The 27,291-nt window shown below is 62.1% G+C and overlaps 3 protein-coding genes across 15 annotated transcripts; 2 read left to right on the top strand and 1 right to left on the bottom strand.

Annotated features, from left to right (window-relative positions):
• The first annotated feature begins 4 nt into the window (after nucleotides 1-4).
• SKIC2 (SKI2 subunit of superkiller complex) lies at nucleotides 5-18,449 on the top strand. 2 transcript variants are annotated; one of them, XM_090028152.1, is made up of 30 exons: nucleotides 5-155; nucleotides 629-741; nucleotides 819-928; nucleotides 1,920-2,037; nucleotides 3,023-3,137; nucleotides 3,236-3,310; nucleotides 3,412-3,465; nucleotides 4,306-4,490; nucleotides 5,108-5,242; nucleotides 5,693-5,838; nucleotides 6,393-6,539; nucleotides 6,673-6,757; nucleotides 6,973-7,079; nucleotides 7,453-7,599; nucleotides 7,995-8,094; nucleotides 8,895-9,107; nucleotides 9,710-9,820; nucleotides 9,909-10,020; nucleotides 10,434-10,552; nucleotides 12,188-12,325; nucleotides 12,603-12,740; nucleotides 13,160-13,264; nucleotides 13,541-13,706; nucleotides 14,093-14,219; nucleotides 14,566-14,779; nucleotides 15,177-15,287; nucleotides 15,792-16,010; nucleotides 16,210-16,350; nucleotides 16,591-16,824; nucleotides 17,489-18,449. In XM_090028152.1, the coding sequence occupies exons 1-29, from the start codon at nucleotides 74-76 to the stop codon at nucleotides 16,789-16,791; spliced, it is 3,834 nt and encodes a 1,277-aa protein (XP_089884278.1). In that variant the 5' UTR covers nucleotides 5-73; the 3' UTR covers nucleotides 16,792-16,824; nucleotides 17,489-18,449. The 2 variants fall into 2 exon arrangements, with proteins under 2 accessions (XP_089884278.1, XP_089884277.1); XM_090028151.1 differs by having other exon boundaries at nucleotides 6-155; nucleotides 16,591-18,449.
• On the bottom strand, nucleotides 18,442-23,870 carry DXO (decapping exoribonuclease). Of its 6 annotated transcripts, none has more exons than XM_090028192.1 (7): nucleotides 23,760-23,870; nucleotides 22,796-23,184; nucleotides 21,876-22,105; nucleotides 21,202-21,418; nucleotides 20,010-20,145; nucleotides 19,846-19,940; nucleotides 18,442-19,488 (listed from the first exon to the last, which is right to left on the bottom strand). In XM_090028192.1, the coding sequence occupies exons 2-7, from the start codon at nucleotides 23,176-23,178 to the stop codon at nucleotides 19,332-19,334; spliced, it is 1,218 nt and encodes a 405-aa protein (XP_089884318.1). In that variant the 5' UTR covers nucleotides 23,179-23,184; nucleotides 23,760-23,870; the 3' UTR covers nucleotides 18,442-19,331. The 6 variants fall into 6 exon arrangements, with proteins under 6 accessions (XP_089884318.1, XP_089884315.1, XP_089884319.1 ...); XM_090028189.1 differs by having other exon boundaries at nucleotides 23,638-23,774; XM_090028193.1 differs by lacking the exon at nucleotides 23,760-23,870 and adding an exon at nucleotides 23,545-23,562.
• On the top strand, nucleotides 23,695-27,112 carry WHR1 (winged helix repair factor 1). 7 transcript variants are annotated; one of them, XM_090028209.1, is made up of 8 exons: nucleotides 23,695-23,833; nucleotides 23,950-24,407; nucleotides 25,436-25,609; nucleotides 25,679-25,774; nucleotides 25,878-26,020; nucleotides 26,177-26,274; nucleotides 26,349-26,496; nucleotides 26,859-27,112. In XM_090028209.1, exons 2-8 carry the CDS (start codon nucleotides 24,150-24,152, stop codon nucleotides 26,902-26,904), a joined length of 963 nt encoding a protein of 320 aa, XP_089884335.1. In that variant the 5' UTR covers nucleotides 23,695-23,833; nucleotides 23,950-24,149; the 3' UTR covers nucleotides 26,905-27,112. The 7 variants fall into 7 exon arrangements, with proteins under 7 accessions (XP_089884335.1, XP_089884338.1, XP_089884337.1 ...); XM_090028212.1 differs by having other exon boundaries at nucleotides 25,464-25,609; nucleotides 25,684-25,774; XM_090028211.1 differs by having other exon boundaries at nucleotides 25,881-26,020; nucleotides 26,859-27,106.
• Nucleotides 27,113-27,291: the final 179 nt, after the last annotated feature.

Genomic DNA, 27,291 nt, shown 5'->3' on the forward strand with positions numbered 1-27,291 from the left:
TCTATATACGTTACGTCCGCCCCTCACACGGGCCCTTCTTTCCAGTGTTACTTCCGCCCCTCAGTGGAAGGGGATGAGCCGACGGCGGGAGCGCTTCCGGGGCGGGGCCCAGCTGTCAGGAGCCCGGGCCGCAGACATGGAGCTGGAGCGGATGGGTGCGGAGGGAGGGGGCTACAGAGCGGGGCATAGGACGGGGTGGGGGTGCGGAATGAGAGGACCTTGGGCGAGGGAGGTGGCCTGGATGGGGGAAGGGCTGAAGCTGGGGGAGGGAGGAGGAGAGATGGGGGGCTGGGTGGGGGGAGGGAGGGGCTAGAATGGGCGAGGGGAGGGGGAGATGGGATGGAGTGAGGGCCTGTGCGGGCAGGGGGGAGAGGGGGAGGGTCTTGGGTGGTGTGGGGCAGGGGAGGGGCTAGTAGGGTTGGAGGGGCAAGGATGTGGTGAGGGAAGGGGCAGGGGGCAGTTGGGGGAGGGGCTTGAATGGAGTAGAGGGATGGGGGAGGGGCTAGGACAGGGTTGGGGGTCTCAGGCAGCTGCTGGGCTGGGGGCAGGGCTTGAGGTCTCTGGGGGCAGAGCAGGCTGAGGGGGGACACCAGTGCCCTGCTGTAACCTGTTTCTCTCCCTGCCCCAGCCCTGCCCCCGCGGGGGCCCCTGGATCTGCCCCTGTCACTGCTGGAGATGGGCTGTGGGGGGCGCTTTGAGCTGCTGGAGGGGCATGACCCTGGCTTGGACCCCGTCTCCACGGTGAGACCTCTCTCCCCTGCCCCTGCTGCCCCCCCTCCCCCCTTTGCTGTACCCTGATCCCTTCCCTGTGCCCGCAGCTGCCCTGGGGGCTGCCCCCTCACACCCCTGACTTGGCCACGGAGCTGGAGCAGCGCTTCCTGGCCTCCCCTGATTGGCTGCCCCTGCACCACTTTGAGCGTGCCCACAGGTGAGCTGGGAGGTGCTATCCCAACATGCCCTGGGGCAGCCACTCCCTATGCCTCTGGTCTGTTGGATTCTCCCACGATCCTCTGGGTCTACCCAGAAGCCTCTGGAGTTGTGGAGGGACATTTGGTTACCCCGAATCCTTTGGGATTGTTGGCCAATTTTGCACTGCCCTTGGCTACTCGGAAGCCTCAGGGATAAATCCCCAATCCCATTGGGACCCTTGACTACCCAGTCATTTTGGGGTTGTTGTGGGGTCCTTGGCTACCCAGAGTCCTCTGGCGTTGTTGACCCATCCCATGGAGCTCTTGGCTACTCAGAATCCTCCAGAGGGACTGAGCTCTCCCCTGCTGCTCTTAGTTACCCAAATGCTTTTGGGGGCCCGTCAGGCTTTTCCCACAATGCCCCGGGTTAGAACTGCCTTCCCAGAATGCTTTGGGGTTGCTGACCACTTCTATAATGCCATCGGCTGCTTGTAATACTTGGGGAGCCCACAGGCTTTTCTCATGTTTCAGTGGGCTGCAAATGCTTCCCCACAATCCCTTGGGGCCCCTGTTCTGTTATTGGCTGCTCGCAGTGCATTGGGATGCACACCAGCACTTCCCAGGGATTTCTGCCCTGGCACACTTGTGTACCCAGAATGCTTTGCAGTCAAAGGATTATGGGGTAGAAATGCTGCCAATGTATCCCAGAATGCAGTGGACTGCCAGTAGGCCCCTCCAATCCTGTACTGCCTTGGGGCCAACACTGACCAATCTCGTGTTGCCGCAGGGCCCGGGAAGGGTGCGAGTAGAGTGGGGGCAAGGTCCCATACACCCAGGTCCTTTCAACCCCAGGGAGACTGGATGGGATTGGGTGGGTTTGGGTATCCCAGACACCTGGGTTCCTCTGGACAATCCCATGATACCGCCGGGTCCTTGCCAGCCAATCCCATGATGTTGTGGGGCTGCCAGTGATGCGGGGGCTCTGACCCATCCCCCCCTCCCCACCCCCAGGTTCTGGGCGCGGGAGCTGGAGCCCCGGGCACTGTTTGGGCTAGAGCCCACCCCTGCCCACTCGGAGCTGCGGGCGCAGCGGGACCCAGCCACAGGCCGCGTGCTGGGCTTTGCCGAGGTGAGCGCTGGATGCCGGGGTTCTCTGGGGAGGGGGAACCTGGACACCTGGGTCCACTGTGTGGGGGTAGAGGGAGAGGCAAATTGCCTAGGACAGGCCCAGACATCTGGGTTTATTGTTTGATGGTAGGGGGGGCCTGGACGATTCGGTCCCAGCCAGGCTCTCTGGTGGTAGTGGGTGAGGGTTGGGGCAAACCTGAATGCCTGGGTTTACTGCCTAGGGGTGGGGGAAGAGGGGGTGGGGGGCTTGGACACCTGGGTCCCAACCAGGCTCTCTGGGGGGAGAAGGAAAGGATGGAGGGGGGCCCGGTCACCTGGGTCTGCTGTCTGAGGGTCAGAGCAAGGAGGCAGCGTAGGCACCTGGGTCCCAGCCAGCTTCTTTATGGGTAGAGGGCGAGGGTGGGGGCAGACCCGGATGGCAGGCTTGAGTCTGGGAGGTGCCTGGATGCCTGGGTCCAATGGCTGAGAGTAGGTGGGGCCCAGACGCCTGCAACTGGGCCAGGGATTGAGGGTGGGAGTGGGCCAGGATGCCTGTGTCCACTGTTTTAGGGTGCAGGGGGGTGTGCTTGGATCCCAGCCAGGTACTTTGTGGGTAGAGGGCAAGAACAGGCTTAGACCTGGATGCCTGGGTACACTCTCTGGGGTTGGAGGGAGAAGGCCTGAGTGCCTGGGTCCCAGCTCCCCTGGATGATTTACAGAGTTGTGGGGAGTCATCCTGGATGCCTGGGTCCTTTGCTTCCTGGAGAGGCTGCTGGATGAGGACCAGGGTGCCCTGTCGCATATACCTGGGTCCTTTCCACCGCAGAAAGGGTGGGGAGGGGAGAACACCCTGGAGACTTAGGTGCCATCTGCCCAAGCTGGAGTCAGGGGGAGGGGGACAGTCCTGGATACTTAGGTCACCGCCCCCCCCCCCCCCCCCAGCAAGGAGCTGCTGGTTGTAGTCTTGGACACATGGGTTCCTTCCTGACACCCTCCCCCGGCCCCAGGCCTTGCTGGATGCCCCTGGGCTGTCAGCCAAGAACTCCCTGTCCCTGCGGCGTGCACCCGGCCCCCCTGCCGAGGCTCTCCGGGGCAGCTCCACCAACTTCCCCTTCTGGCCAGGTACGTACCCCTACGCACACACACTTGCCCCTTCCCCTCCCCCCGTCTACCACCACCCCACTGCTAACTCCTTCCCACCCCAACCCCCCAACCCGCAGGTGGATTGGATGAGCCTGGCCTGGACCAGATCAGCGCCCGCGGGGACCAGGAGGAAGATGTGGACTTTGAGCGTGGTAAGGAACCATCTGGGCCCCCATTCCTGCCCCCCTTCCCCCCCAGGCTGGCTGTGACCTCAACTAACTCCTATTCCATCCCCTGACTCCCTCCCCCACAGACCTACTGACAGTGCCCCCCAGCTGGCAGCGCGGTGTGGACTTCCAGCCCGCAGGTGAGGGTTCTGGGGATGTGGGTGGGCTGTGGTATTTCTAGGGGGCTCTGGGAGGTGTATGAGCCCCTCTATGGGGGTCTGACCCTTCTGGGAGGGTCCTGGGGGTATAAAGAGAGGTTGAGAGGAGAGCATGAGGGTTGGGAATAGGGGTGGTATTTTGGGAGGGATCTGAGTGGGACAGACCTCCTCTGGATCTCCCAGCATCCCACAATCCTCTGCCCCCCTCCTTTAGTATCCCACAAATCTCCTTTGGGACCTCCTACTTTCCAGCATCCCACAATCCTTTTCTGGGCTCCCCAGTCCCACCAGCATCCCACAAGCTTCCTCTGGGAGCCTCCCATTCCCCCAGTATCTCAGAATCCTCCTCTGATCCCTCCTCCAGCATGCCAGAATCCTTTAAGACTCTCCAGCCCCACTAGCATCCCACAAGCCACTTCTGGAGCTTCCCCAGTATCCCATCATCCTGCTCTGGGTTCCCTGAATTTCCATCCTGCACCCAGAATCTTCCTGTCTCCCTCGCAACCTGGTGTCCTACCATTTTTCTATGAGTTCCCCCCTGCACCCCCCAGTTTCCCACAGTCCTCTGCCCCCCCCCCCACTTGCTCCCCTAGCTACCACACTACTTCTCTGTGCCCCTCCCAAGCATCCCAGAATCCTCTGGACCCCTTCTGGCTTCCCCAGCGTCCCATAATCCTCCCCTGAGGTCTCCCAGTTCATCCAGTATCCCACAATGCTCCTCTGCAGGCCTCCCAGCATGCCACAATCTTTTGTGCCCAGGCTGCTTCCTCTCTAGGGCCATCTAGGTCTCCCCTGTGCCCACCTCACCTGCTCTTCCCCCAGCTGCTGGCCCCACCCCGGGGCTGCTGGCCCTGCCTGGCCTCCTGGAGGCGCTGGACACCTGGGACCTGGGGGGCTTGGGTGACGAGGCTGGGGGGACGGAGGAGCAGCCCAAGGGGGCCAAGGATGCTCCTAGCCCCAGCCCTCGCCTAGCCCGCACTGACAGCCTGGAGGAGCTGGTGATGAAGGTGAGTGGGGGCAGGGGGGGTCATGGTGTGGGGGGGAGCTGGAGGGATGGGATTTAGGGGGGCTGGGGGAGCCAGGGAATCTCAGAAGAGGATTGTGGGATACTGGGGGAGCAGATAGATGTGGGATGGGGGGCAGCTCCACGAACTTCCACTTCCCCCGCACTGAGTGGAAATCCTGGGGGGGGGCAGTGCACAGAGGAAGATTGTGGGATGCTGGGAGAGTCAGATGACTTAAGAAAGACTGGGTTCCTGGGGCAGCCAGGGGACCACAGAAGGACTGTTGATGTTTGGGTGGACACAGGAGGATTGTGGGATGCTGAGGGACCTCAGAGGAGGACTGTGGGATGCTAGAGAAGCAGAAGCAAGTAATTATGGGGTGGGGTGGGGGAGGAGCGAAGAGGAGCATTGTGGGATGCTGGGAGTTCAGGTGGGGCCGAGAGGATTCTGGGATGCTTGGTAGGGTGGCTGGGGGGGAACCCAGAATAGGATTGTGGGACGCTGGGGAAGCAAGTGGGGTGGAGGGGAAGGTCCAGGTGAGGGTTCAGGGGACAGCGTTAAAGGGGTCAGGGTGGAACTGGGGGGTCTCCCCCAGGCCCTGACCCCCCTCACCCCCACAGGAGGTGACCCCAAAGTCCAGCACTGCCCCCCCAGCCCCTGCGCAACCCCCTCGGGAGCAGCAGTGGGCTGTGGCTGTAGATGTCTCTGCGCCCGTGGATGACTTCTACAAGCGTGTCCCTGACCCTGCCTTCCGGGTACTGTCCATACCCCCATCCCTGCTCCAGACGTTTGGGCTCTCCCCAGCGTGGGGGGCTGCTGGGGGCCTGGGTTCTTTCTGGTTGTGGGACACTGGGAGGGGATGAGGGGTTTGGGGATTCACAGCAAGGGGGGCTGGGAGCCCAGACACCTGGGTTCTCCAGCTTTGGGGAAGGGGAGGAGATCCTGGATACTTGGGTTCTTTTCCAGCTCAGGGTGTTGGAGGAAGGTGGGGTTGGGAGGTTGGACACCTGGGTTGGGGTGTGGGGCATGACGGCAGGGGAGCAGTGGGTTCCCTGGGGGGGGGGCACTAGGGGGTGCTGTGCTATGGGCAGAGCTATTGCCTGGCTCACGCTGGCTCCACCCCCATGGCAGATGGGGCTTGGGGGGTGGCAGAGCGCCTCCTCAGCCCCGCTGTGACTTGGTTTCCCCTGTCCCGCACGGAGCAGTGGGCGTTCGAGCCGGATGCCTTCCAGAAGCAGGCCATCCTGCACCTGGAGCAGCACCACTCCGTCTTCGTGGCCGCCCACACCTCAGCTGGCAAGACGGTCGTGGCTGAGTATGCCATCGCCTTGGCCCAGCGCCACATGACACGGTGAGCCCCACCCCCTGGGACAAGCCCTGCCCTGGCTCAGCACCACGTGACCTGTTATGGCCCACCTACTTGTGGGCGAAGTCCCACCCCCTCAGCTGAGTCCCACCCCCTGGCCCTAGCACCATGTTATCCTGGCTCAGGAATGGGGGTGAGCCCCCTCCCTGCCTCCTGCCTGCTTGAGTGTGATATCACCCTGGCCCAGGGTTGCATGTTTTGGTAAGCCCAACCCATCCCTGGACCAAGACCCCCCTCCTGGGCACAGGATGATGTCACTCCGGTCTTGGGTGACAGTTATTTCATGAGACCTGTTCTTTGGGCCAAGTCCCTCCCCCTTCGAGGATGAGTGTGTCCAAAAACGCATGACTCAGCAAGCCCTGCCCAACCCTGGGAGGAGCCTTACTCCCCTGTGCTAAGCCCCACCCCCTGCCATGCCCCACTGGCTCACTCCCTTGGCCAGCACCCCCCCCATCATGATCCTGGGGCCATCCCACCCCCTTTGCTTGACCCCACCCCTGTGAACTGAGACCCTTCCCATGCCCCCCCTCCTCCTACAGGACCATCTATACATCACCCATCAAGGCTCTGTCCAATCAGAAGTTCCGGGATTTCAAGACAACTTTCAGAGATGTGGGGCTGCTCACAGGAGACGTCCAGCTGCACCCGGAGGCCTCCTGCCTCATCATGACCACTGAGATCCTGCGGTGAGGGGATGGGGGGATGCAGGTCGAGAGTGAGGGGCACAGGCAGGGCTGCGGGCGGGGGGGGGGCTGTGGGTTGGGAGTGAGGGGCACAGACAGGCAGGGGTGACCCTGTTGGTCTGTCTTCCCATCCCAGATCAATGCTGTACAACGGGTCAGACGCCATCCGGGATCTGGAGTGGGTGATCTTTGATGAGGTTCATTACATTAACGATGCTGAGGTGAGAGGGGGTGTTAGCCCATGTATTTCTACCCCTCTTCCTCCTGCCCCCCAGCAGGGGCCTCAGGGGTGGAGGGGGCAGTGTCTCACCTATTTCTGCCCCCCAGCATGGCTTGGGGATTTCTGGGGGGTGTTATGCCAACTTCTGTTTCCGGGGTGGGGGGAGGGGAGAGCGGTCTCTGGGGCCAGTGCCTTACCTCTTTGTGCCCCCCTCAGCGTGGGGTGGTTTGGGAGGAGGTCCTCATCATGCTGCCTGACCACGTCAACATCATCCTGCTCAGCGCCACTGTCCCCAACACCCTCGAGTTTGCCGACTGGGTCGGGTACGTCTGGGGGAAGGTTGGGGGCACAGAGGGGCCTGGGCAGTTCAGGGAGGCTGAGGGGGTTCATGGGTCATTGTGGGGGCAGGGAGGAGTGCATGGAGCTCCTGGAAGGGAAGGGGAGGGTAAGAAATTGGGGGGGTGTCATGCCTTGTGAGGTGAAGGAGGCACCTGTCTGGGGGTGTCAACCTGGTGGGGGGGGTCTAGGCCACAGTAGGGGGTTGTAACCCTGGGCGTGGGGGGGCTGATACCTTTTCAGCCCCCCATGGCCTCCCGCCCCAGAGCCCGGCGTGGGGGCCTTTGTACCAGGGTGCTGCAGCTGGTCTGGGGATCCTGTGGGTGCTGACTGCCACCCTCCCCTCATCCCTCCCTGCAGGCGGATCAAGCAGAAGCAGATCTTTGTGATCAGCACACGGCGCCGCCCTGTGCCCCTGGAGCACTTTCTCTATACAGGCAACAGCCCCCGGACCCAGGACCAGCTCTTCCTGTTGCTGGATGCCCGCGGCACCTTCCTTACCCAGGGGTGTGTGTCCCTCATCTCCGGAGGAAGCTGTATCCCTCCACCTGCACCCCCAGCACCAACCGCAGCTCCTGTCCCTGTTATACCCACCTCTGCCCCACCCCGGAGCCTGCCGCAGCTCCTGTCCCCATTACACCCAACCCTGCTCTGCCCCATAGCCAGTCGCAGTTCTTGTCCCCTCTGTACCCAGCCCAATGCCCCCAGCGCCAGCCGCAGCTCCTCTCCCTGTTATACTGGGCCTGAACTTCCCAGGCTTGACCTACTTGGAGCCAACTGCAGCTCCTGTCCCCATTATATCCAGCCCTGCCCTCCACCCCCTACAAGAGCCAGCCTCAGTTCCTACATCCAGCCCAGTACCCACCCCAGAGATGGGCGCCCACTAACCCCTGCTCTCTCAGGTACTATGCGGCGTTGGAGGCCAAGAAGGAGCGCACCAGCAAGCATGCCCAGACCTTTGGCGCCCGGCAGCCCACGCACCAGACCACCGGGCCCGGCCAGGTCAGTGGCAGGGAGGCGGGTAGGGGGGCCACTGGGGGTAGACAGGGGTAATTAGGGACATTTATCTGGGGAGGTTGTCATGTGACCCTGGAGGAGGGGAGCAGTTGTGGTAACCTGCAGGGGGTGGTATTATGGTCCTGGGGGGTTGTTATGGCAACCAGAAAAGGGTCCAAGGGGCTGTTTTGGAGATGACCTATGAGGGTGTGATCTTTCCTAGCCCTAATTATGGGTTGTCACAGTGACCCGCATAGGGGCTGGAGTTGTCATAATTCCATCAGGTAGGTGGCATGACTTGCTGGCCGCCACCTTGGTCCCATGATCCCCCTCCCCCACTTTGGCTTCTGTCTTTGTTGTGTGATCTGCCACCTTTCAGTGACCATCTTGGTCCTCTCGCCTCCTGACCCTGTTGGTCTCCATCTTGCGTCTGTCATCCCCTCCTTGGTGACCATCCTGATCCTGCCAACCACCCTCCTTTGGCCACCATCACGATCCTGTCATCCCATCCCTTCTGGGCTTCCCTCTTTCCCCCCCCTTCGCCACCATTTCGGTCATCATCAGGTCTGTCATTCCTCCCCCTCGGAGGTCATCTTGGTGGCCATGTTGGGTCAGTCAGCTCCTCCTTGGCAGCCGCCTTGGTCCTGCCAACCCCCTACCTGTTTTGGTGGCCATATTGGGTCTGTAGCTCCCCTTGGCAGCCATCTTGGTCCCATCAAGTCTTGCCTGTTGGTGCCATTTTGGGTCTGCCGCCATCTGGGTTCCCCTCAGTTTTGACGTTCATACTGTCGTCGTCCCCTACCCAGGACAAGAACGTGTGGCTGTCGCTGCTGGGCCTGCTGCGGCGCCGGGACCAGCTACCCGTGGTGGCCTTCACATTCTCGCGGAACCGGTGCGATGAGCACGCCTCCATGCTGACCACAGCTGACCTCACCACGAGTGCCGAGAAGAGTGAAATCCACGTCTTCTTCCACAAATGCATCGCCCGCCTCAAGGGCACTGACCGCCAGCTCCCACAGGTCCATACCCTGCCACCCCCAGTGGTTCAGGACATGAGTGGAGGGGGTCAGTGAATGGGGGAGGCAGCCATGGGAGCTCTGCCAGGATGTGACAGGAAGTGAGGACCACTTATTAAGCGGTGTGCAGGCACGGGGAAGTGTTTTAGGACCCGCATGGGATGATCCAGGAAGTGTGGGGTACCCACCATGGGGTGGAGGGCATGGGAGTTGTAGGGATGCTCACAGGATGGAACAGGAAGTGAGGCCACCCACGAAGGGGTCACCCCTCCCAGACCAAACTGGTTTTCTCTGCTTAAGTGAGCACTTCTGGGTCAAAGGCCATTCAGAGACGTAGGGGAGATACTGGGCCCCATAGGGGTTGGCATGAGTGTAGAGCTTAGGGGATCAATTCCAAGTCAAAAGGTGTGCAACAGGAAGTCTCGTTGGATGAGACAGGAAGTCGTGGGGGGTCCTTTGGCTGGAGCAATCTCATGGCTTGCTGGGCCCTGGAACTGTGCTTATGGTTCTCCCAGTGCAACCTTATTTATGGTCCCCTCCCTCCCCGGTGCAACATTACTTATGGTCCCGTGGGAGCCCTGCACTTATGGTCCTCCCCCACCCAGGTGCTGCACATGGTAGAGCTGCTGAAGCGAGGCATCGGGGTGCACCACAGCGGCATCCTACCCATTCTCAAGGAGGTTGTGGAGATGCTTTTCAGCCGGGGCCTGGTCAAGGTGAGGGGATGGGCCTTGGGGGGGGGCGGGGCTCAGATGGAGTGGGGCTAGAAAGGGTGGGGTTAACCCTTTCTCCACCCCCTCCCAGGTGCTGTTTGCTACCGAGACCTTCGCCATGGGTGTGAACATGCCAGCCCGCACGGTTGTATTCGACTCCATCCGCAAGCACGATGGGTCCTGCTTCCGTGACCTGCTGCCCGGTGAGCACTGGACACCTGGGTTCTCTCTTAGCTCTATGCCAGGGCAGCGGGGCCTAGGAGGGTAGATTTCTGGGGGGAGATGGGAGCCCGAATGCCTGGGTTTGCCCCTGGGGTGTTGAAGGGTTTTGGGCATTGGCAGTGTTGCAGTAGGTGCAGATCTGAGAGCCCAGACACCTGGGTTCTCTTCTAGCACTGAGACAGGTCAGTGGTGCAGGGGTGGCTGGGCCTGGACATCTGAGTTTGCTTCTCACTCTGTGTCAGGTGGGTGCAGCCTGACGGGGTTGGGAGCCCGGACAGCTGGGTTCTACCCCCCCCATCACAGGCAGGGCCAGAGCAGTTCCCTGGGGTCAGGTGGCACCAGGAGCTGCTCTCACACCTCACATGCTCCCCCTTTCTCCCGCAATGCCTTGCAGGCGAGTACATCCAGATGGCTGGGCGGGCTGGGCGCCGGGGGCTGGACACCACAGGCATGGTCATCATCCTGTGCAAGGGCCAGGTGCCTGAGATGGCTGACCTCCACAAGATGATGCTGGTGAGAGCTCCAGCTGGAGAGGGGCTCAGCTTTTCTACCTTGCCGTGCCCTGTACTGTCCCCACCCCTCCCACCCTGAGTCAGCCAGAGGCTTGGTTAAGGGTGGGAGGGGGCTGGGTTTGGATATGGAGGTGGGAGCAGGGGGAGGCTTCAGGGTCTTGTTCTGTGAGGCTGAGTCACCTCCCCAGAACTGGCTGCATTCCCCCATCTCTATATACCCTGGGCTTAGGCTTCCATCCCCTCCCAGCAGGATCAGGGGTACCCTATCCCCCCCCTGCTCCCTGGGTCCTACACCTGTTCCCAACCTGGAGTCAGCTGCCCCACCCCCATAGCCTGCTAGATACTAGGATGTTCTACTCTTTCCGCACTCTTCTATGTGCCCCCATCAGGTCCTAGGGTCTCGAGGTCCTCCATTGCCCCTCCCCCACCCACAGAGCTGGGTCAGGTCCTGGGGTGCATTGCTTCTCCCCAGAATCAGCTTCCCCCACTTCAATGGCTCTTCCAGGGCCAGCTGCCTCCCCATTCCCACCAAGTTTAGGGGCTCCCTGTGACCTCCTGCAGGACTGCCTTCCCCCGCCCCCCAACTGAGTCTAGGTTTGCCTTGTCCAGCCCTGTGCTTCCTTCCAGGGCTGGATGCACCTAATCACAGACAATGAGGGAAGGGGCCTCAGGAGATCACATCTAGTGCAGGCCCCTGCTCAAAGCAGGATAAGCCCCAGCTAGATCATCCCAGCCAAGGTTTTGTCTATCCTGGTCTTGAAACCTCCAAGGTTGGAGAGTCCAGCACTACTCTAGGTAACTTGTTCCAGTGCTTCGCTATCCTCCTAGTGAAATGAATTTTTCTAATATCCAATCTCAACTCCCCTTGCTGCAACTGGAGCCCATTGCTCCTTGTTCTGCCATCTGCCTCCAAGGAGAATAGTCCAGCTCCACCCTTTTTTGGACTACTCTGCAGGGAGTTGAAGGCTGCTATTAAACCCCCACCTCAGTCTCTTCTTCAAACTAAATAAGCCCAATTTTCTCAGTCTGTCTTCAGAAATCATGTTCCCCAGTCCCTGAACCATTTTTGTTGCCCTCCTCTGGACTCTCTCCGATTGGTCTACATCCTTTCTGTAGTGGGGGGCCTAACACTGAACACAGGACTCCAGATGTGGCCTCCCAAATGCTGAATAGAGGGGAAGAAGCATTTCCCTTGACCTACTGGCAATGCTCCTACGGATGCAGCCCAGGATGCCGTTAGCCTTCTTGGCAACAAGGGTACACTGTTGGTTCATATTCACCTTATTGTCCACAGTCACCCCCAGGTCCTTTTCTGCAGAGTTGCTGCCCAGCCAGTCAGCCCCCAGCCTGTATTGGTGCACGGGACTGTTCCCTCCTAAGGGACTTTGCATTTGTCCTTGTTGAACCTCATGAAATTTATTTTTTTGGCCCAGTTCCCCAATGTGTTGAGGTCTCTCTGAATCCTAGCCCTACCCTCCATGCTCTAGAAGTGTCCTTTTCCCCACCTTTGAGCCTGGCCAACCCTTCAACCAAGTCTGAGGCTGCCCTACTCTCCCATGCCCCCTCCACCCTGCCACTAGATCTAGAGATGCCTTGCCTCCTGACTTGGTTCTTCCCCTTCCCCACCCCCCACCAGGGCCGGGCACTGGCACTGGAGTCGCGCTTCCGCCTGACCTATGGCATGATCCTAAACCTGTTGCGGGCCCGGGGGCTGCGGGTTGAGGATGTCATGCGCCGCAGCTTCTCCGAGTTTCACACCCGCCGCCATGCCCAGGTACTGTCCGTCAGCTGGAGGTGGGAGAGTCCTGCAGGGGATTGTGGGGCAGGAGGTCTTGGAGGGGGCCTAAGGGAGCTGGAAGGAGTTTAGGGGATTTTGAAGGGGGTCTGGAATGCTTCTGGGTGGCAAGAGGCCTAGGGGGTCTTGGTGTGGGTCTGGGGGTGAATTAGAAGGGTCTGGGAGAGGCCAGGAGGTCCTGGGGGGGACCCTAGATGGCTAGAGGATGAGTCCTTGAGGTTCAAGCCAGTACTGACCCCTCCCCCCTCCCCCCCAGGCCCATGAGCAGCGGGTGACGGAGCTGCGGCAGGCGCTGGAGGCCATGGAGCCAGTGGAGGCGACGGGCGACCTGGCCGACCTGCCCCAGTACTATGACTCTGTGCAGGAGCTGCGCCAGGCCCGGCAGCTGCTGCAGGTGCTGGGGGATTGGCAGGGGGGGGGCTTGGAGGGTACGGTGAGGCAGAAGCAGGTCAGAGGGTTTGTGGGGGCAGGGACAGGCCTGGAGTGCTTGGGGGGCTCTGGGAGTGCAGGGACAGATCCCTTGGGGGGCCTTCAAGGTGGAAGAGACAAGCCCTTGGGGAGGCTTTAGAGGCTTCAGGAGATTTAGGAGGTCAGGGCAGGCCTGGAGATGCTCTAGGGGAGGTGGGGATAATTCCTATGGTGTTGAGGAGGGTGCAGGGGGGCTGCAGTTGGTTCAGGGCCCCTGGCACACACCAGAAGGCAGAAGCCAAGCCCTGCAGGGTGCAGGGACCAAAGCAGAGGAAGTTTTGGGGGGTTAGGGGCAGGTCCAGTGTGGAAGGGGCTAGGTGCTGATGCTGCCCCCCACCCCTGCAGAGGAAGGTGCTGGAGTCAGCAGCCGGGCTGAAAGCGCTGAGCCCCGGGCGTGTGGTTGTCGTCTGCAACAGTGTGCACCGCAGTGCCCTGGGCCTGGTCCTGCAGGTAGGCACAGTGAGGTGCTTATCCTTCCCCTGCCGTGGAAGACCTTTCATCAGTACTCTCTGGACAATCCCAAGACCCATCTCCATAGGCCCTCACAGCCCCTAACCCATAAGAACACGCCCCCCCCTCACCCCCCTCCCCAAATCATCTTCCACATCCCACTTCTCAAGTTGCCAACACCTGCTGGAGCTCCCTGGGTCTGTTTAAGTGTGTCTGGTGGGGGCCCCACTCCACCCCAGAGCCAGCCACATCACACTTCCTACTCCCACCCCCCAGGTCTTGACAGATGCAGGCACCCGCAGCGTCACCGCTCTGGTGCTGTGCGATGTGTCCCCGGAGGATGGGACCCCGGCAGGGGGCACCAGCTCTCCCAGCCCTGTGGCTGAGGCCGAAGCCCCCCTGCCTGAGGATCTGCTACTCACCAAGCTCTTTCTCCCAGAAAGTGAGGTCTCCGTGGGTTCTCTGGGAGGCGGGTGAGGGCTGGAGAATTGAGTGGGGGAGTGGTACCAGGAGCCCAGATACCTGTTTTCAGAGGGGGTGGGGGCTGGGAGCAGGGGAGGCTGACTGCCTGTACACTGGGTTGTATCCCAATTCTGGAAGGGCAGTGTGGGGGGGGGTCAGAGCAGGGGTTGCAGACACCTGGGTTCTCTGGGAAGCGAGTTGAAGGGCAAGAGCAGAGATGGGGGCAGAAGTCTGGACACCTGGGTTCTCTGGGCAGGGAGTAGGGGCTGGTGAATCAGAGCTGGGAGGGATGGCAAAGTAGGAGCCTGGACATCTGGGTCCTAGAGCCACAGGCTGACCATCCTACCCCCTGCCTCACCCCCTCAGGCCGGGCGGGACACGTGGTGCAGCAGCTGGGTGCAGGTGACATAGCGGCCGTGACGGCCAAGACACTGCGGGTCAGCGCGGAGCGCATCCTCGAGGACAGCCGACGGCGCCAGACCCCCCGCTACAGGTGGGGGTGGAGCCTGGGTGGGGTGGGGCTGCTAGCATGGGGGTGGGGCCTGTTTTTTGGGTCCGAGGATGGGTGGGGGGGTCTCACAGTATGGAAGCACAGGACCTTTAGGGCCTGGGGCGGTGGGGTGGAGCTTCTAGACAGGGGAGGAGCTTCTGGCAGGGGGTGGAACCTGGGGGTGGGGCTTGTATTGGGATTTGGTGGCGTGGGGGGCACACTTCTGGCCTGGGGGCAGAGCCTGGGAGAGAGTGGGGCTTCCATAGCCTGGACACCTGGGTTCCTGCCTCGTCCTAAGGGAACCCCCAGGCAGGCTGTGACCCCCCTGCCCCCTCCCCCCCACCTCCAGGAAAGACCCCCCGGCAGCTGCAGCAGTGACAGCAGCACAGGAGCTGCTGCGGCTGGCGGAGGGGGCGGCCAGTGGGGGGTTGCCCCCATTGGACCCCGTCAATTCCCTGCAGCTGAAGGAGCCGGCTGTGGTGGAGGCGGCCACCCGCGCCCGGTGCCTCGAGGCTGCGCTGCCTGGCTTCCACTGCCCACACAGCCCCCGCTTCCCCCACCAGGTACCGGGGGGGGCCAGCTAAGGGAAGGGGTCTCCTGGGCTAGGGGGTTGTGGGGGTCCCTGTCTCTTGGAGGGGTTGTGGGGGGGTCCTAGGTCTCCCGGGGGGGTCCCTTGGGGTCCTAGGTGTGGGGGAGGTCTGGGGTGGGGTTGGGCCCTTGGTCTTTAGAGGGGGGCTGGGGGGGGGGTCTCATGGTGGTTAGAAGAGGGTCTCCTAGGTTATCAGTGGGTCCTTCCTCTCCTGTGGGGTGTTGGGAGTCTCCTTGGTCTCCTGCAGGGGCGGTGGGAGATCCTTGCGGGGGACAGGGGGAGTCCTGGGTCTCCTATAAGGGCCAGTGGGGTTCTTGCTCCCCTCTCTTGCCAGGCTCCAGGCTGACCCCCCAAACCCCTTTGCCCCCCAGTATGCAGTGCTGGCACAGCGGCGGGCGGCTGAGGCGGAGCTGGAGCAGCTGCAGTTCCTACTGTCTGACCAGTCCCTGCTGCTGCTGCCTCAGTACCACCAGCGCCTGGAGGTGAGCCCCGCAGTACCATGGGGGTCCCCAATACCACCAATGCTTTGAGGAGCCCAATACTCTCTCTAGCTCCCTTCTCACAGCCCCCAGCACCCCCAGTGCCTCAAGTCCCCCACTGCCCCTCAGATACCCCTAGTCTGCCAGGCCCCCCAGGCAAGAGCCGCTCAACCCCTGAGTACTGGCAAGAGGGCAGTGGGGGTTCAGGGCTAGGAGCCTGGACACGGGTTCTCCAGGCCGGGGCCTGGGGGGGTGGGAGCAAGGCTGTGGGTTGCCTCAGTTTTCTGGGAGGGGAGTGGGGCTGCAGGATAAGACAAGTAGGGATCAAGCTCTGGAGCACCTGAATTCTCCAGAAAGGGAGTGGGGGCCAGGGGCTGAGACAGCAGGGGTCAGGGCTCCTGGACATCTGGGTTCTTTGGGAGGCGAGTGGCGGGTGGAGTGTCAAAGTAGGGGCTCGGGCTCCCGGCTGCCTGAGTCACCTCCCGGACGCCTGGGTCCTCCCGGCAGGTGCTACGGACGCTGGGCTACGTGGAGCCAGGGGGGGCGGTAGGGCTGGCAGGTCGTGTGGCCTGCGCCATGAGCAGCCAGGAGCTTGTGCTGACCGAGCTGGTGCTGGACAACGCGCTGACCCCGCTGCGGCCTGAGGAGGCGGCCGCTCTGCTCAGCTGCATCGCCTGCCCCCAGCCTGCCACCACCGAGCTCCAGCTCACCCCCAACCTGCGCCAGGTCAGCTTGAGCCCAGGGCTCTTCCCTGCTGAGGGCAGGGGCCCCTGGCTGCCTGGGATCTTTTTTGCTGGGTTTGGGGGGCGCAGGACACCTGGGTTCTCCTGAGCTGAAATGCTGGGATGCCTGGGTTCCCTGGGGTGTGAGCAGGGGGGCCCAGATGCCTGGGTCCCCTGACATGTGCCCCACTCCCATCTGGCAGGGCCTGGAGCGGCTGCGGGTAGTGGCAGAGCGTGTGGGGCAGCTGCAGGAGGCCTGCGGGGTGCCTGAGCCCCTCGACGACTTTGTGGCACAGTTCGGGCCTGGCCTCATGGAGGTTGTCTACGAGTGGGCACGTGGCATGGTAAGCCCCCCCTCCCCCCCAGGAAGCCCACCTTCCATCGGGGTGCCCCCCAGCCCAAGGATTGGGGCTCCACTTCCTTCCCAGCACTGCCCCACCTCTGGCAGCCTTGGCCCTGGCCCCACCTGCCCTGATGGGGCTTCCCAGGGTCAGGACTCCAGTCCTCTGGCACCCCTTTTGCACTGACCTCACCACAACCCCCCATCAGGCCCCGCCCTCTGACCTTTGCTCCCTCCCTCCCAGCCCTTCGTGGAGCTGGCGCGCCTGTCGGCGGTGCAGGAGGGGGCCGTGGTGCGTGGAATCCAGCGCTTGGCTGAGACCTGCCGGGACGTGCGTGGCGCCGCCCGTGTCATTGGGGACCCTGCACTAGGTGCCAAGATGGAGGCGGCTGCTGCTCTCATCAAGCGCGACATAGTTTTTGCTGCCAGCCTCTACACCCAGTGACCTCTGCCTTCTGGACTGACTCTTGACCTCACCGTGAGTGCCCATCTGAGACTCCCAACTTCATGACTCCTGAGCTGTAAGGCCTGACCTCACTGATCTCTGATCTGAGATCTCTGCCCTTGCTCTCATCTCAGAGCTGACCTTTGACCATGTGACCCCTGACCTCATCATGACTTCCAATCCAAGTGTCTGACATTGCCATGATCTCTGCTCCCAACTCAACTGTAACTCCCAATCTCTGACCCCTAACTCTGGCAGGACCATCTGTCAGTGCAACTTCTGACCCTGGCATGACCTCTGGCCTCAGTGTGACTTCCACCCCTGCCATGACCCCATCTCTCCTACCTGTCACAACCAGATTTCACTGGGATCTCCAACCTCTGGCCCTCCTGATTTCATGACTACCACCCCACAACCTCTGACCTCATCATGACCCTAGCCCATGCCCTGACTCTCCTGCTTTCTCAACCTTCTCTGTGACCCTAACCCTGTCATGACCTTCAACCTGACTCCATGGTGTAGCAATTGACTCCTGTCCCCAGTCCTATATGGACCTTTCCTGAATCCTCAGCTCTAGCCAATGCCCCCTCACCCCCCAAACATACCACAGTCTGAGCTATGACCCTGATCTTATCACAATGTCCAGGCTCTTGATCCCCATCCAGTCTTGCTGTGATCTCTGACCTGTGCCCCCTAGACTTGCTGTGAACTTTCAGACCTGGGATCTGTGACCCAACCGTGCTCTCCTGCCCTGGCGACAGAACATCTCTGGCTTCAAGGATAGTCTCAAATCCTGGTGACCTTTCGTCCTTGGACTTGGGTTAACAGCTCCTCTCTGACCTTTGCTGCCAGTCTCTACGTTCAGTGACCTCTGCCCCACTCTAAGCTTGTCTCTGACCCCCATGGGGGTCAGACACCTTTGCTGCTCTCTGACCTCACGGAAAGCCTCGCATCCTGGTGACCTTTCACCCCAACAGCTCCCTTGTGAACTTTGAGGTCACCAGGGTGAGTCTTTCATGAACTCTGATCCCCTGGAATCAAAGGAGCTAGACATGACCTTTGAGGGCTGCTCCTGGACCAATGGGAGCAGCCGCCACCACCTCTCCTCCCCCCCGGGTGGCTGAGAGCTCCTCCTGGTGGCCTCATGTTGGAGGGGGACTTGGGGTCAGAACTTTGCCCTGCCACCCCCCTAGAATATCTGGGGCCAGCTACAGCCCATAATAAACCCCATCCTGAAGTTGCTGCTGCTTGGTGCCTGACTGGTGTATGGAGGTGGACAATGACTGTGATTGGTCCAGCTGCCTGAGGGTAGGACAGGAAGTCCCACTACCTGCTTAAAAACAATCTCCCATGGGATGCCTTCCCTGCTGCTTGTGGCCAGAGCCTTTGTGTCCCCCCGCCGCCTAAGATACTTGAGGAATGGGGTACACTGTACATGGGTAATTATGGTACACCCAGCTCCATCTTCCTCCCTACTCTGGCTCCCAGCCCCACTAGTCAGACAGTGGGAGTGGTAGCTATCTGCAGCTTGGTGGGGCAGCATCTTTGAGTCAAAGTCTCACTGTTCTTCCTGATTACTGTATTTTCCTGGATAAACTTCTCCCTGGCCACATACAGACATATGACAAAGGCAGACACTGGAAGCCTGGCCAGAGGTGCACACGGGCATATTGTAAATAAATAATTACAGCACATCTGCCTGTATATCTCTGGGCTTGCTGCCAATCCATACATCCAGGTCACAGGGCTGGGAGCCAATCCAGGGGAGGGTGGGGGTGGGACATGGACATCCTGCTCTTTCCAGTTGCCATATTTTCCCATCTAAACTCTCTGGTGAGAGGCATATCCACAGACAAACAAACAAAAGCAGCCTTGGAAAAGGGGCATGGAGGCATGTTGTACACAGATAATTAAAAGCACAACCACCTGCACCTTACCCTGTTAGCACTCCCTGCCTTCACATCATAGACCTGCCAGCCAATCTGGGAGGGGTGCCTCCAAGGCAGGGATCCCATTCTCCACAAAATTACTACATTTTTTCCATCTAAACTTCTTCCTGGACCAAAGGACTGAAAAAATGAACATGTGGGTACATCACCTGTGGGTTATTCCAGTACATCCACCCTACCTTTCTCCTTACCGTTACCAACTTTGGTTCCCAGCTGCATGAGCCAGACCTATCTGGACCATGGGGGTGGAGAGGCAGGATGTCCAAGGTTGAGGTCCTGCCCTATCCAAGTTACCATATTTTCCAACCCCCGGGGGAACAGACCCAGTGAGACAGACGAGCAAACTGGTGTGTTGTACGTAGGTAGTTACAATACAGCCACTCACCTTCCTCCCTGCTGTGCTACCAACCCTGTGTCTGGGTCATGGGGCCAGGAGCTAATTCAGGGCCCGGGGGGGGCTGCGTCTCTGAAGCAGAGGTCCCACCCCAAATACTGTATTTTCCTGTGTAAACTGTTCCCTAGCTAGAAACAGACCTATAGAAACAAACAGACAGCAAAGGCGTGGGGTGGCTCCGTCAACCCCCCAAGGCTTTACTGGGGGTCTGCCAGGTTGCGGGGGGCCTGTGGGGGGCTTGGGTCCTGGGTCAAGGCTTTGATGTACCAGGGGGGCAGGAAGTTGTAGTCAGAGTCACGGTGCTGGGTCCAGGACACGTGGCAACCAGGCTCCCATGCGAACAGGGTCACCAGCCTGGCAGGGGGGCAGAGAGGGTGGATCAGAGGAGCCTGGATACCTGGGTTCCTGGGGGGGGAGGGGAGGCGAGGGGAGGGATGAGAAAAAGGTGGGGCTGGGGGGACCCATCCCTGGGAGAGGGATGAGAGTTGGGGGTGTTGAGAGCAGGGACTGAGAACCCAGGTGCCTTGTTCCTTCTACTGCAGCATGCGGGTAGAGTTTGGGGATGGGGTCCCTGGACACCTGGGTTCTCCCAGCAGGGCATGGGGGTAGGGATGGGTTCCTCTGATATCAGATCCCCACCCCCAGGGAGGGTGTAGGAATGGAGTTCAGGGGGGAAGCAGTTCCCAGACCCCGGGTCCCGTGTATGCTCACTGGGGGTCATCCTGGGTCACAACGTGGCAAAGGAAGTCCAGAAAGGCCAAGGCAAAGTTCATGCAGGCGGCCGGCTGCCAGGCTCCAGGGTCGTCCTGCAGGGGGAACAGGAGGGGTCAGGATCAAGGGTCAATGGGGGTAGGGGGTAGGGGGCAGGGACTCACCCGCACGAGCTGAAACATGGCAGCAGTCTCGTAGGTCTCCAGCGCAGCCACAGAGCCGTCGGGCTCTCGCAGCCCGGTCACTACGCGTGGCACCCCAGGCAGGAACGACTGCGCCCACCACTTCAGCAGCTTGCGCCTGTGGGTCATGGGAGTGGGGGAGGCTGTACAACCCAGTTGTCCAGGCTCCCAGCCCCCACTGCCCCAGAACTAGAGAAAACTGAGGTGTCCAGGCTCTCCCCCCACCCCCACCGGGAGCTGAGGAAGAACACAGGCATCCAGGATATCTCTCCCCAGCCCCCAGTATCTGCCTGAGGTGGGAAGGGAACCCAGGTGTCTGGGTGTCCCATCCCCACAGCCCTCCAGGAGTACCCCAGAGGTAGGTGGGGGGGGGGGGTCAGGGCAGGGCTCCACCAGCTGTGGCACAGGGCAGGGTCAAGGTAATTAGGGTCACGTCTTCTAGTGAGGCCCTGCCCACTGCCCAGGGTCATAGGTAGGGTCAGGGGTCAGAGCCCGGGTCCACTAGAAGGCACTGGGTGAGCGAGGGGTCAGGGGGCGGGGTCTCACCAGGACATGCAGGGCTAAGGGCAGAGACCAGGGACGAGTCAAGGGTTAGGTCTCCCCAAAAGGTAGGGGGCTGGGTGTGATTAAGGTCGGGCCAGGGAGTGGGGTCTCACAGGAAGGCATAGTAATGGGTGGGGGGGCAGAGTAGAGGACGCTGGACAGGGTCCAGGGGCAGGGGCAGCGGCAGGTCAGGAGGCGGGGATGAATGGGAGGGCATGGGGTGGTGGTACAGTCAGGAGTCGGACCTCGCTGGAAACCTCAGTGCTGGGCAGGGGGTGGGGCTGGGATCAGGTCTCTCTAGAAGGCATCCCCTGGGAAAAGTCTGGGGTCATGGGGGGAGCCAGAAAATGCAGAAAGTACAATGCTGGGTGCAGTCAGGGGCTGGAGCTAGGGTCAGGCTTACCCAGAAAATGGGGTGGGGGGGATGTCAAGAAGGAAGGGTCAGAGGCTTATCAGAAGATGTGGCATTGAGTGAGGTCAGGAGTGGAGTCAGGGGTCAGATATTACCAGGGCTGGGATAGGCCCTGGATAGGGTCAAGGGCTCACCAGATGGTGTGCTGCTGGATGGGGTCAGGGATCAGATCTCAGAGGAGGGCGTGGTGCTGGCAGGGATCAGAGGTCACGGACTCACCGGAAGGCGCGGTGCTGGGCGGAGACGGTGGGGGTGGCCGTGGTCTTGAGCTCGACGTAGCGGGCAGGGCCAGGGGCGGGGCCAGGGGCAGGGTCAGCGCAGTCCACCTCGGCGGCGAAGAGCAGCGCGTAGGGGCCCAGGCGGGCACGCAGTACCGCGCAGTAGGCAGCGTTGGTGTTCACCACCCCCCCAGGTGCTGCACCGCCCCCCGCCCGCTCTGCTGGCACAGGGGGGAGGGGGTCAGCCAGGACATCTGAGTTGTCTCGTGGGGGAGCAGGAGGCTGGGAACCGACACCTGGGGTCTCTCCAGCGCTGGCGCTTGGAGGGTTCTCTGGGGGGGACATGGGGGCTGAGGGCCCAGACTCCTGGAGTTCTTGGTTGGGAGGAAGAGGCTGGGAGCCCAGACACCTCGGTTCTCTCCAGCACTGGGGCTGGGTGGCTGGGCTTACTGGGGGGAAAATGGGGCCTGGAGCCCCAGATGCCTGGGTTCTTGGGGGGTGAGAGGGGCTGGGGGACTGGGAGCCTGGACACCTGGGTACTTTCCTGAGGCACAAAAGGAGAACGGGATCTGGTAGGTTAAAAGAGCATTAGTGTGGCGCCCAGGTGCCTGGGTCCTTTCCCAGCTATGAGGGGCCTGTGGGGGGGTGGGGGAGCCCAGACACCCAGGTACTCACCAGCACACATGTACTGCTCGAACTTGTAGCCCATGTAGATGAGGCGCCGCAGGTCCTCGGGCCGGGCCAGACGCTGGGCACGGGCGGCCACCGTCTCCACCTCGCTCACATAGATGGTGCCACAGAAGCGGGTGGCAGCCAGAAGCCAGCCCTCACGCCGCTCATACGGCGTTGTCACCACTTTGGTGAGGTGCCCACGCCATGTCACCACATCTGCCGCCACCGGGCGCCTGGAAGGGGAAGAGTGTCGGTAGGGATCAGAGCGAATAGCCCTGGGCTCAGGAGCTGAGTGCTCTGCTTTCATGCCATCCCCCAGCATCTGAGGGGGCACCGCTGACCCCCACATATGCTCAGCAGTTGCCAACTGAAGTGGAAAAGGACTGGTGCCATCATTAGGAACCAGAGTAAACAGATGTGGATCGCATTATAGGCTCCAGGTCTGCAGATCCTGCCTTCACAGCACCCCTGAGTGCCTGGGGGAACATCACTAACCCCTATGTGTGCTCACCTGGTGCCTGCTGGAGAAGGGGAGGTGGGCAGACCCATCAGTAGGGATCAGGGTGAACACGCAGGTGGTGTCTGCCGGGGACTGGGAGGGGCAGAGCCATCAGTAGGTCCCAGAGTGAACAGCAGCTTAGAAAAATCCTTCCCAGACCCACAGCAACCCCAGGGCTGTAGAAGACCCTAATCACCCCCACGGGGTATGGAGGAACCCATTTATCCAGCACCTGCCTACCCACCAGGCACCCCCTAGGGCCTTGGAGGATCCCATTCATTTTCCCCCCACATCTACACTCCAGTGCCCCCTAGGGCCACCCCCCACTCCCCGGCACCCCCTAGGGCCCTGGTCCCCATTCATCCAGCCCGCATGCACCCTCCAGGCTGCGGTGGACTCCATCTACACGCAGGACCCAGCTGACCCTTGGCCGGCGTGGTGGCCAGGCAGGCGGCACCGGTTGTGCAGGACCCAGCGCAGCAGGTGGTCGAGGCCCTCGCGGACATCCTCGTTGCGGCGCACGTAGCGGTCCTCATAGCCGTCCAGCAGGTCGAAGGGGGGGTTGGGGCAGTTGTTGGGGGGCGGGGCGAAGTAGCGCAGCTGCCGAGCATCCCCGTGGTAGCAGCGCTGCTCATCCAGGGAGAAGTGTCCGACCTCAGCCGGGCGCCCATAGAAGGGGAAGGGCCCGGCGTAGCACCCTGGGGACACGGGCAGGGTGCGGGGGGGCGCGCTTGGGGCGCGCTGTGGGGGTGGGGCCTCAGTGTCATCCTCTCGGGGGCGCTTCCGGGGGTGGGCGGCAGTTGTCATGGAGACCTAGGGACATGGGGGGAAAGGGTGAAGGGACCACTACTGTCCCCTACCATTGACCCCCCAAGACTCCCTTGGCCCGAGGGGGCCCCCAGGACCTACCCTGCCCTAGTGACCTCCTGAGGCTCTTCCCACTTAACCCTCGACCCCAGGAAGGAAATCCCTACATCCCCTACCAAACGTACCCCTGTCTCGATCCCACTTCCCGGCCGCACAGCATTCTGGGATGGACAGCCTAGGCCACACCCCCGAGGGCCCCTATGCCCGAAGGCCCCGCCCCTTTCCCCTGCCCATTGCGCACCAAGAGCCTCACCCTAGGCCACGCCCCCCCACGCATGAGGTCCCGCCCTGGCGCCCCTAGGCAACCTTTAGGCCTGCACTGGAAGGCCCCCCGGGGGGCCGTGAATTTTGCCCTGTGCACGCCCAGGGTCAGTCTCCCGCCACCTCGTGACCTCTGACCCTTCACTGCCGCCGGCGTCTCCCCCGTTCCCCTCAGGCCGCCGCGGTGGCGCGATCTCGCCGTGGCGTCATCATAGAGCGACGGGGAATCCCCGCCACCCGCTCCTTGGCGTGGGGCTAACCTCAAAGGCCCCAGGGACCGCTGCTGCACAGGAAAGCAGGCATTTGCCCTCATCCAAAATGGCTGCCCCAGGTGGTGAGTTCCGACTCTGCCCAAAAACAAGATGGTGGAAGGCAACTTTGTGCCGCACATCCCCGACCTTTGACCCGGCAGCGGGCCCACGTGACAACTCCTTGCCTGCTCATTTACAGCCGTCCCCAAGACGCTCACGTCATTTCTGAGCAGAGTTCGGGGGTTGGCTCCGGACGTCATCACTTATTTCCGGAGAAGCGGGGGCGCCTGAAGCTTCTTCCGCGTGAGCTGACGTCGTCCGCCAGCGACCCAGCCTGGCTGGGGGTCCTGGGCTCGGAGAGGGGGAGGTGTGACGTCATCTCCCGGGGACCGGGGGACCATGGAGCGGCGCCGCCGCCTCCTCGCCGACGCCTTCGGGGCCCGCAAGCGGCGGCGGCGGCAGGAGCCCGAGCCCGCGCCCGGTGCGCCTGCATCCCCGGGGCAGGGCCAGGAAGCCTGGGCTCCCTGGTGGGGGGGCAGGGCACGATGCCGGGGGTGCCAGGGACGCAGTACTGCCAGCCCCGCCCTCCAAAAAACCACGAGACGAGCTCATAAAAAGTCGGGACTGGCACCTAGCTCACGAGATGCTATTTTTGAAGTGTGTCGGGGAGGGGGGGATTGTGAGGGCTTGGGGGGCTGTGCGTGTGTGTGGGGCTTGGACCTGGGGAGGGGGCCCCCGCACACCCTGGCAGGATGCAAGTACTGTGGGGCAGGACTGGGGGTTGGGAGTGAGGGGCAGACAGACGGAGACACTGACAGATGCACAGATGGCCCCGAGCTGGGAAGTGGAGGGAAGGAGGGGGGTGCAAGTGAGATCTCTGTGGCAAGGGAGGCACTGGGGCAGGGCAGGGGTGAATGGGGTGGAGCCATGTTAGGGACGGGACCTAGGGCCAGGACTGGTTGCCCAGAGTTGGGGGGGGGATGTTCCCCCCTGCCCCACAGCGTTGCACACCCTCAGGGGAAGCATGGGGGCATGTACTTGCAGTGGGCAGCCCACCTCTGTCCTGCAGGGTGCATGGGCTACCCATGCCTCCCCTAGGGGTGCATGCTGCTGCAAGGGACCACCCCACCAGTGCTTCTGGATGACCTGCCTTGGCCCCGGGGCCCCATTCACCCCCACCCCTGCTCCTGCCCCACTGCCTCCCTCACTGCGGGAGCCTCAGTCTGCCCCAGCCCCTGCCCTTTCCCCTGCCCCTGCCCCTGCCCATTCCCTCTACTTACCAGCTGGGGAAAATCCTGAGATCTGAGGGTTGGATCAGGAGATGGCAAGTTGAGTTATTTTGACTTTGAAATCCCGAGTCTTGTGATGGTTTTGTGACAGTTGGCATTAGTGAAGGTGCCTGGGTCCCCTCGGGGAGGCAGGATGCCTGGATCCCTGGAGGGTGGCGGGGCAGGATGCCTGGGTTCCTGGGGGGAGCGTGGGGAGGACAGGAAGTCTGGGCTCCTTGGTGGGGGTGGAGGGGAAGGACACCTGGGTTCTTTGGGGGGTGGATGCCTGGGTCCTCTGAACAGTGAATAGATCCAGCTGGGTGAGACCAGGAGAGGACTGGGACCTGGACACCTGGGTTCCCTGGGACAGAAGTGGGGGAGGCTGCAAGCACCTGGACACCTGGGTCTCCCCAGCAGGGTCTGACATGGTGCCCCTGTTTCCCAGAGGGCCGTGGGGCAGTGGAGGCGGCGCTGCGCTCCTTGGCTGCGCTTTTCCCCCGGGGGCTGTTTGATGACGCGCTGCCCCCCCTCGTGCTACGCCACCAGCTCTACAGCCTGGTGCCCACCCGCACCACTGTGGACCAGCACCTGGTGAGCCCCCGGATCGGGCCCCTGCCCCCACTAGGATCGGGGCCCCTCTGACTCTCCCCCTCTCCCCAGAACAGCATGAAGGAGGAGGGCCTGGTCCGCTTCTTCCAGCTCGGCTTTGACACTGATGCCTTTGGGGTAGTCTTCACCGAGGACTACAAGGCCAAGGTTGGGCTGGGCTGTGGCTGTGGCTGGCTCTGGGGTGGAGGAGGGCTGGGTGTAACAGGGCAGGAGCTGTGGCTGGCTCTTGGGTAATGGGTCCTGATCCCAGCAGGTGGTGGAGGCGGTGGCGGGGAAGGAGTCGGAGGCGCTGGTTCGGCGCTTCCTGGACTCAGTGCTCACGCCCTGTGCTGACATCAGCTATGACATGGTGAGGATGATGCAGGACTTTGGTTTCCGGGACGCTGACATCACGTGAGTGTGACCTGCTACACCCAGCCCTGTTCTATCCCAGAGCCAGCTGCAGCTCCTGTCCCTGTTATATCCAGCCCAACACCCGCCCTGGAGCCAGCTGCAGCTCCTGTCCCCCTTACACCCAGAGCCAGCCACAGCTCCTCCGTGCCTTTGCAGGCAGCTGGTGGGCGCTGGGGTGCTGACGGTGCGGGATGCTGGGAGCTGGTGGCTGGCCGTGCCGGGTGCTGGACGCTTCATGAAGGCCTTCCTGCGAGGTGAGTGCCCCCCTGGCCCCCTTCCTTCCCCTCAGAGGGCTGGGCTCCCCTGACCTGCTCCCTTCCTCCTGTAGGGCGCAAGGCCGTGCTGGCGCTGATCCAGAAGGCCCAGTACCGGGAGGTACTGCTGGTGGAGTTGCAGAGCCGGCGCACACCCCGTGCTGTCCGCCTGGGGCTGCCCTACCACATCCACGACCTCATCGGGGCCCAGCTTGTCCGCTGGTGAGGGACCCCGGTGTCCGAGCTCCTATGTCACCTGCCCTAATCCAGTCCCGTGTTGGGGATGGGACCCAGACCAGGGCACGGGGACCCAGGCTCCCAGTTCATGTCCCTAATCTATTCCCATGGTGGGGGGAGAACCCAGGCACTGGGGCCTGCAAAGGATGGGAGGCCAGCCACCGGCCTGGGGTCTCAAGTCATCCCCCACTCCTGTTTCACCTTGAGGGGACCCAGCTGTCCCGGCTCCTGCCACCCCCTCCTCCAGGCTCATGGGAGGGAGGGGACCCAGGTACCCAAGATATAGTAGGGGGGATCCAGCCTTTCCTTCCCCCTGCCCTCATCTGCCTAATCTCTTTTCCTCCTAGCATCCCCAGTACTTCCGGGACTCTGCTCCGATTGGCTGACACATGACCCTGGACTCTGTCTCAGGACCTGCCTTTCCCAGCATGCCCTGGGGCTGCCCTCTGGGGGGGTGCAGCGGCCCCAGGAGTGACTGATTTATTTATCGGGTGCATTTGAACCGGGGGCCAGGGATGTGCACCCCCCAGGGTCGGGGGGGGCGCCTGTGCCCTGCTGCCTCCAGAGCCGGCCGCGGGGGGGCTCTGGTGATGGAGGCCGGCGGGGAGGGGCGTCGGGCTGGGTGGGAGGAGGGAGAAGGAATAAAGGGCTGTTCCGTGGTCTCCGGTCTCAGCCGTGTCCTTTGTCCTGCAACGGGGGCCAGGAGGGGACCCAGGCGTCCGAGCCCTTCCTGTTGCCCCCCCCGGGCCCCTGTCCAGGGAACCCAGGTGTCTGGGGCCC

This window comes from Crocodylus siamensis, chromosome 15 (genome assembly GCF_052110815.1).
Source record: "Crocodylus siamensis isolate JL-2025a chromosome 15, ASM5211081v1, whole genome shotgun sequence".
In the NCBI taxonomy this organism is placed as follows: domain Eukaryota; kingdom Metazoa; phylum Chordata; order Crocodylia; family Crocodylidae; genus Crocodylus; species Crocodylus siamensis.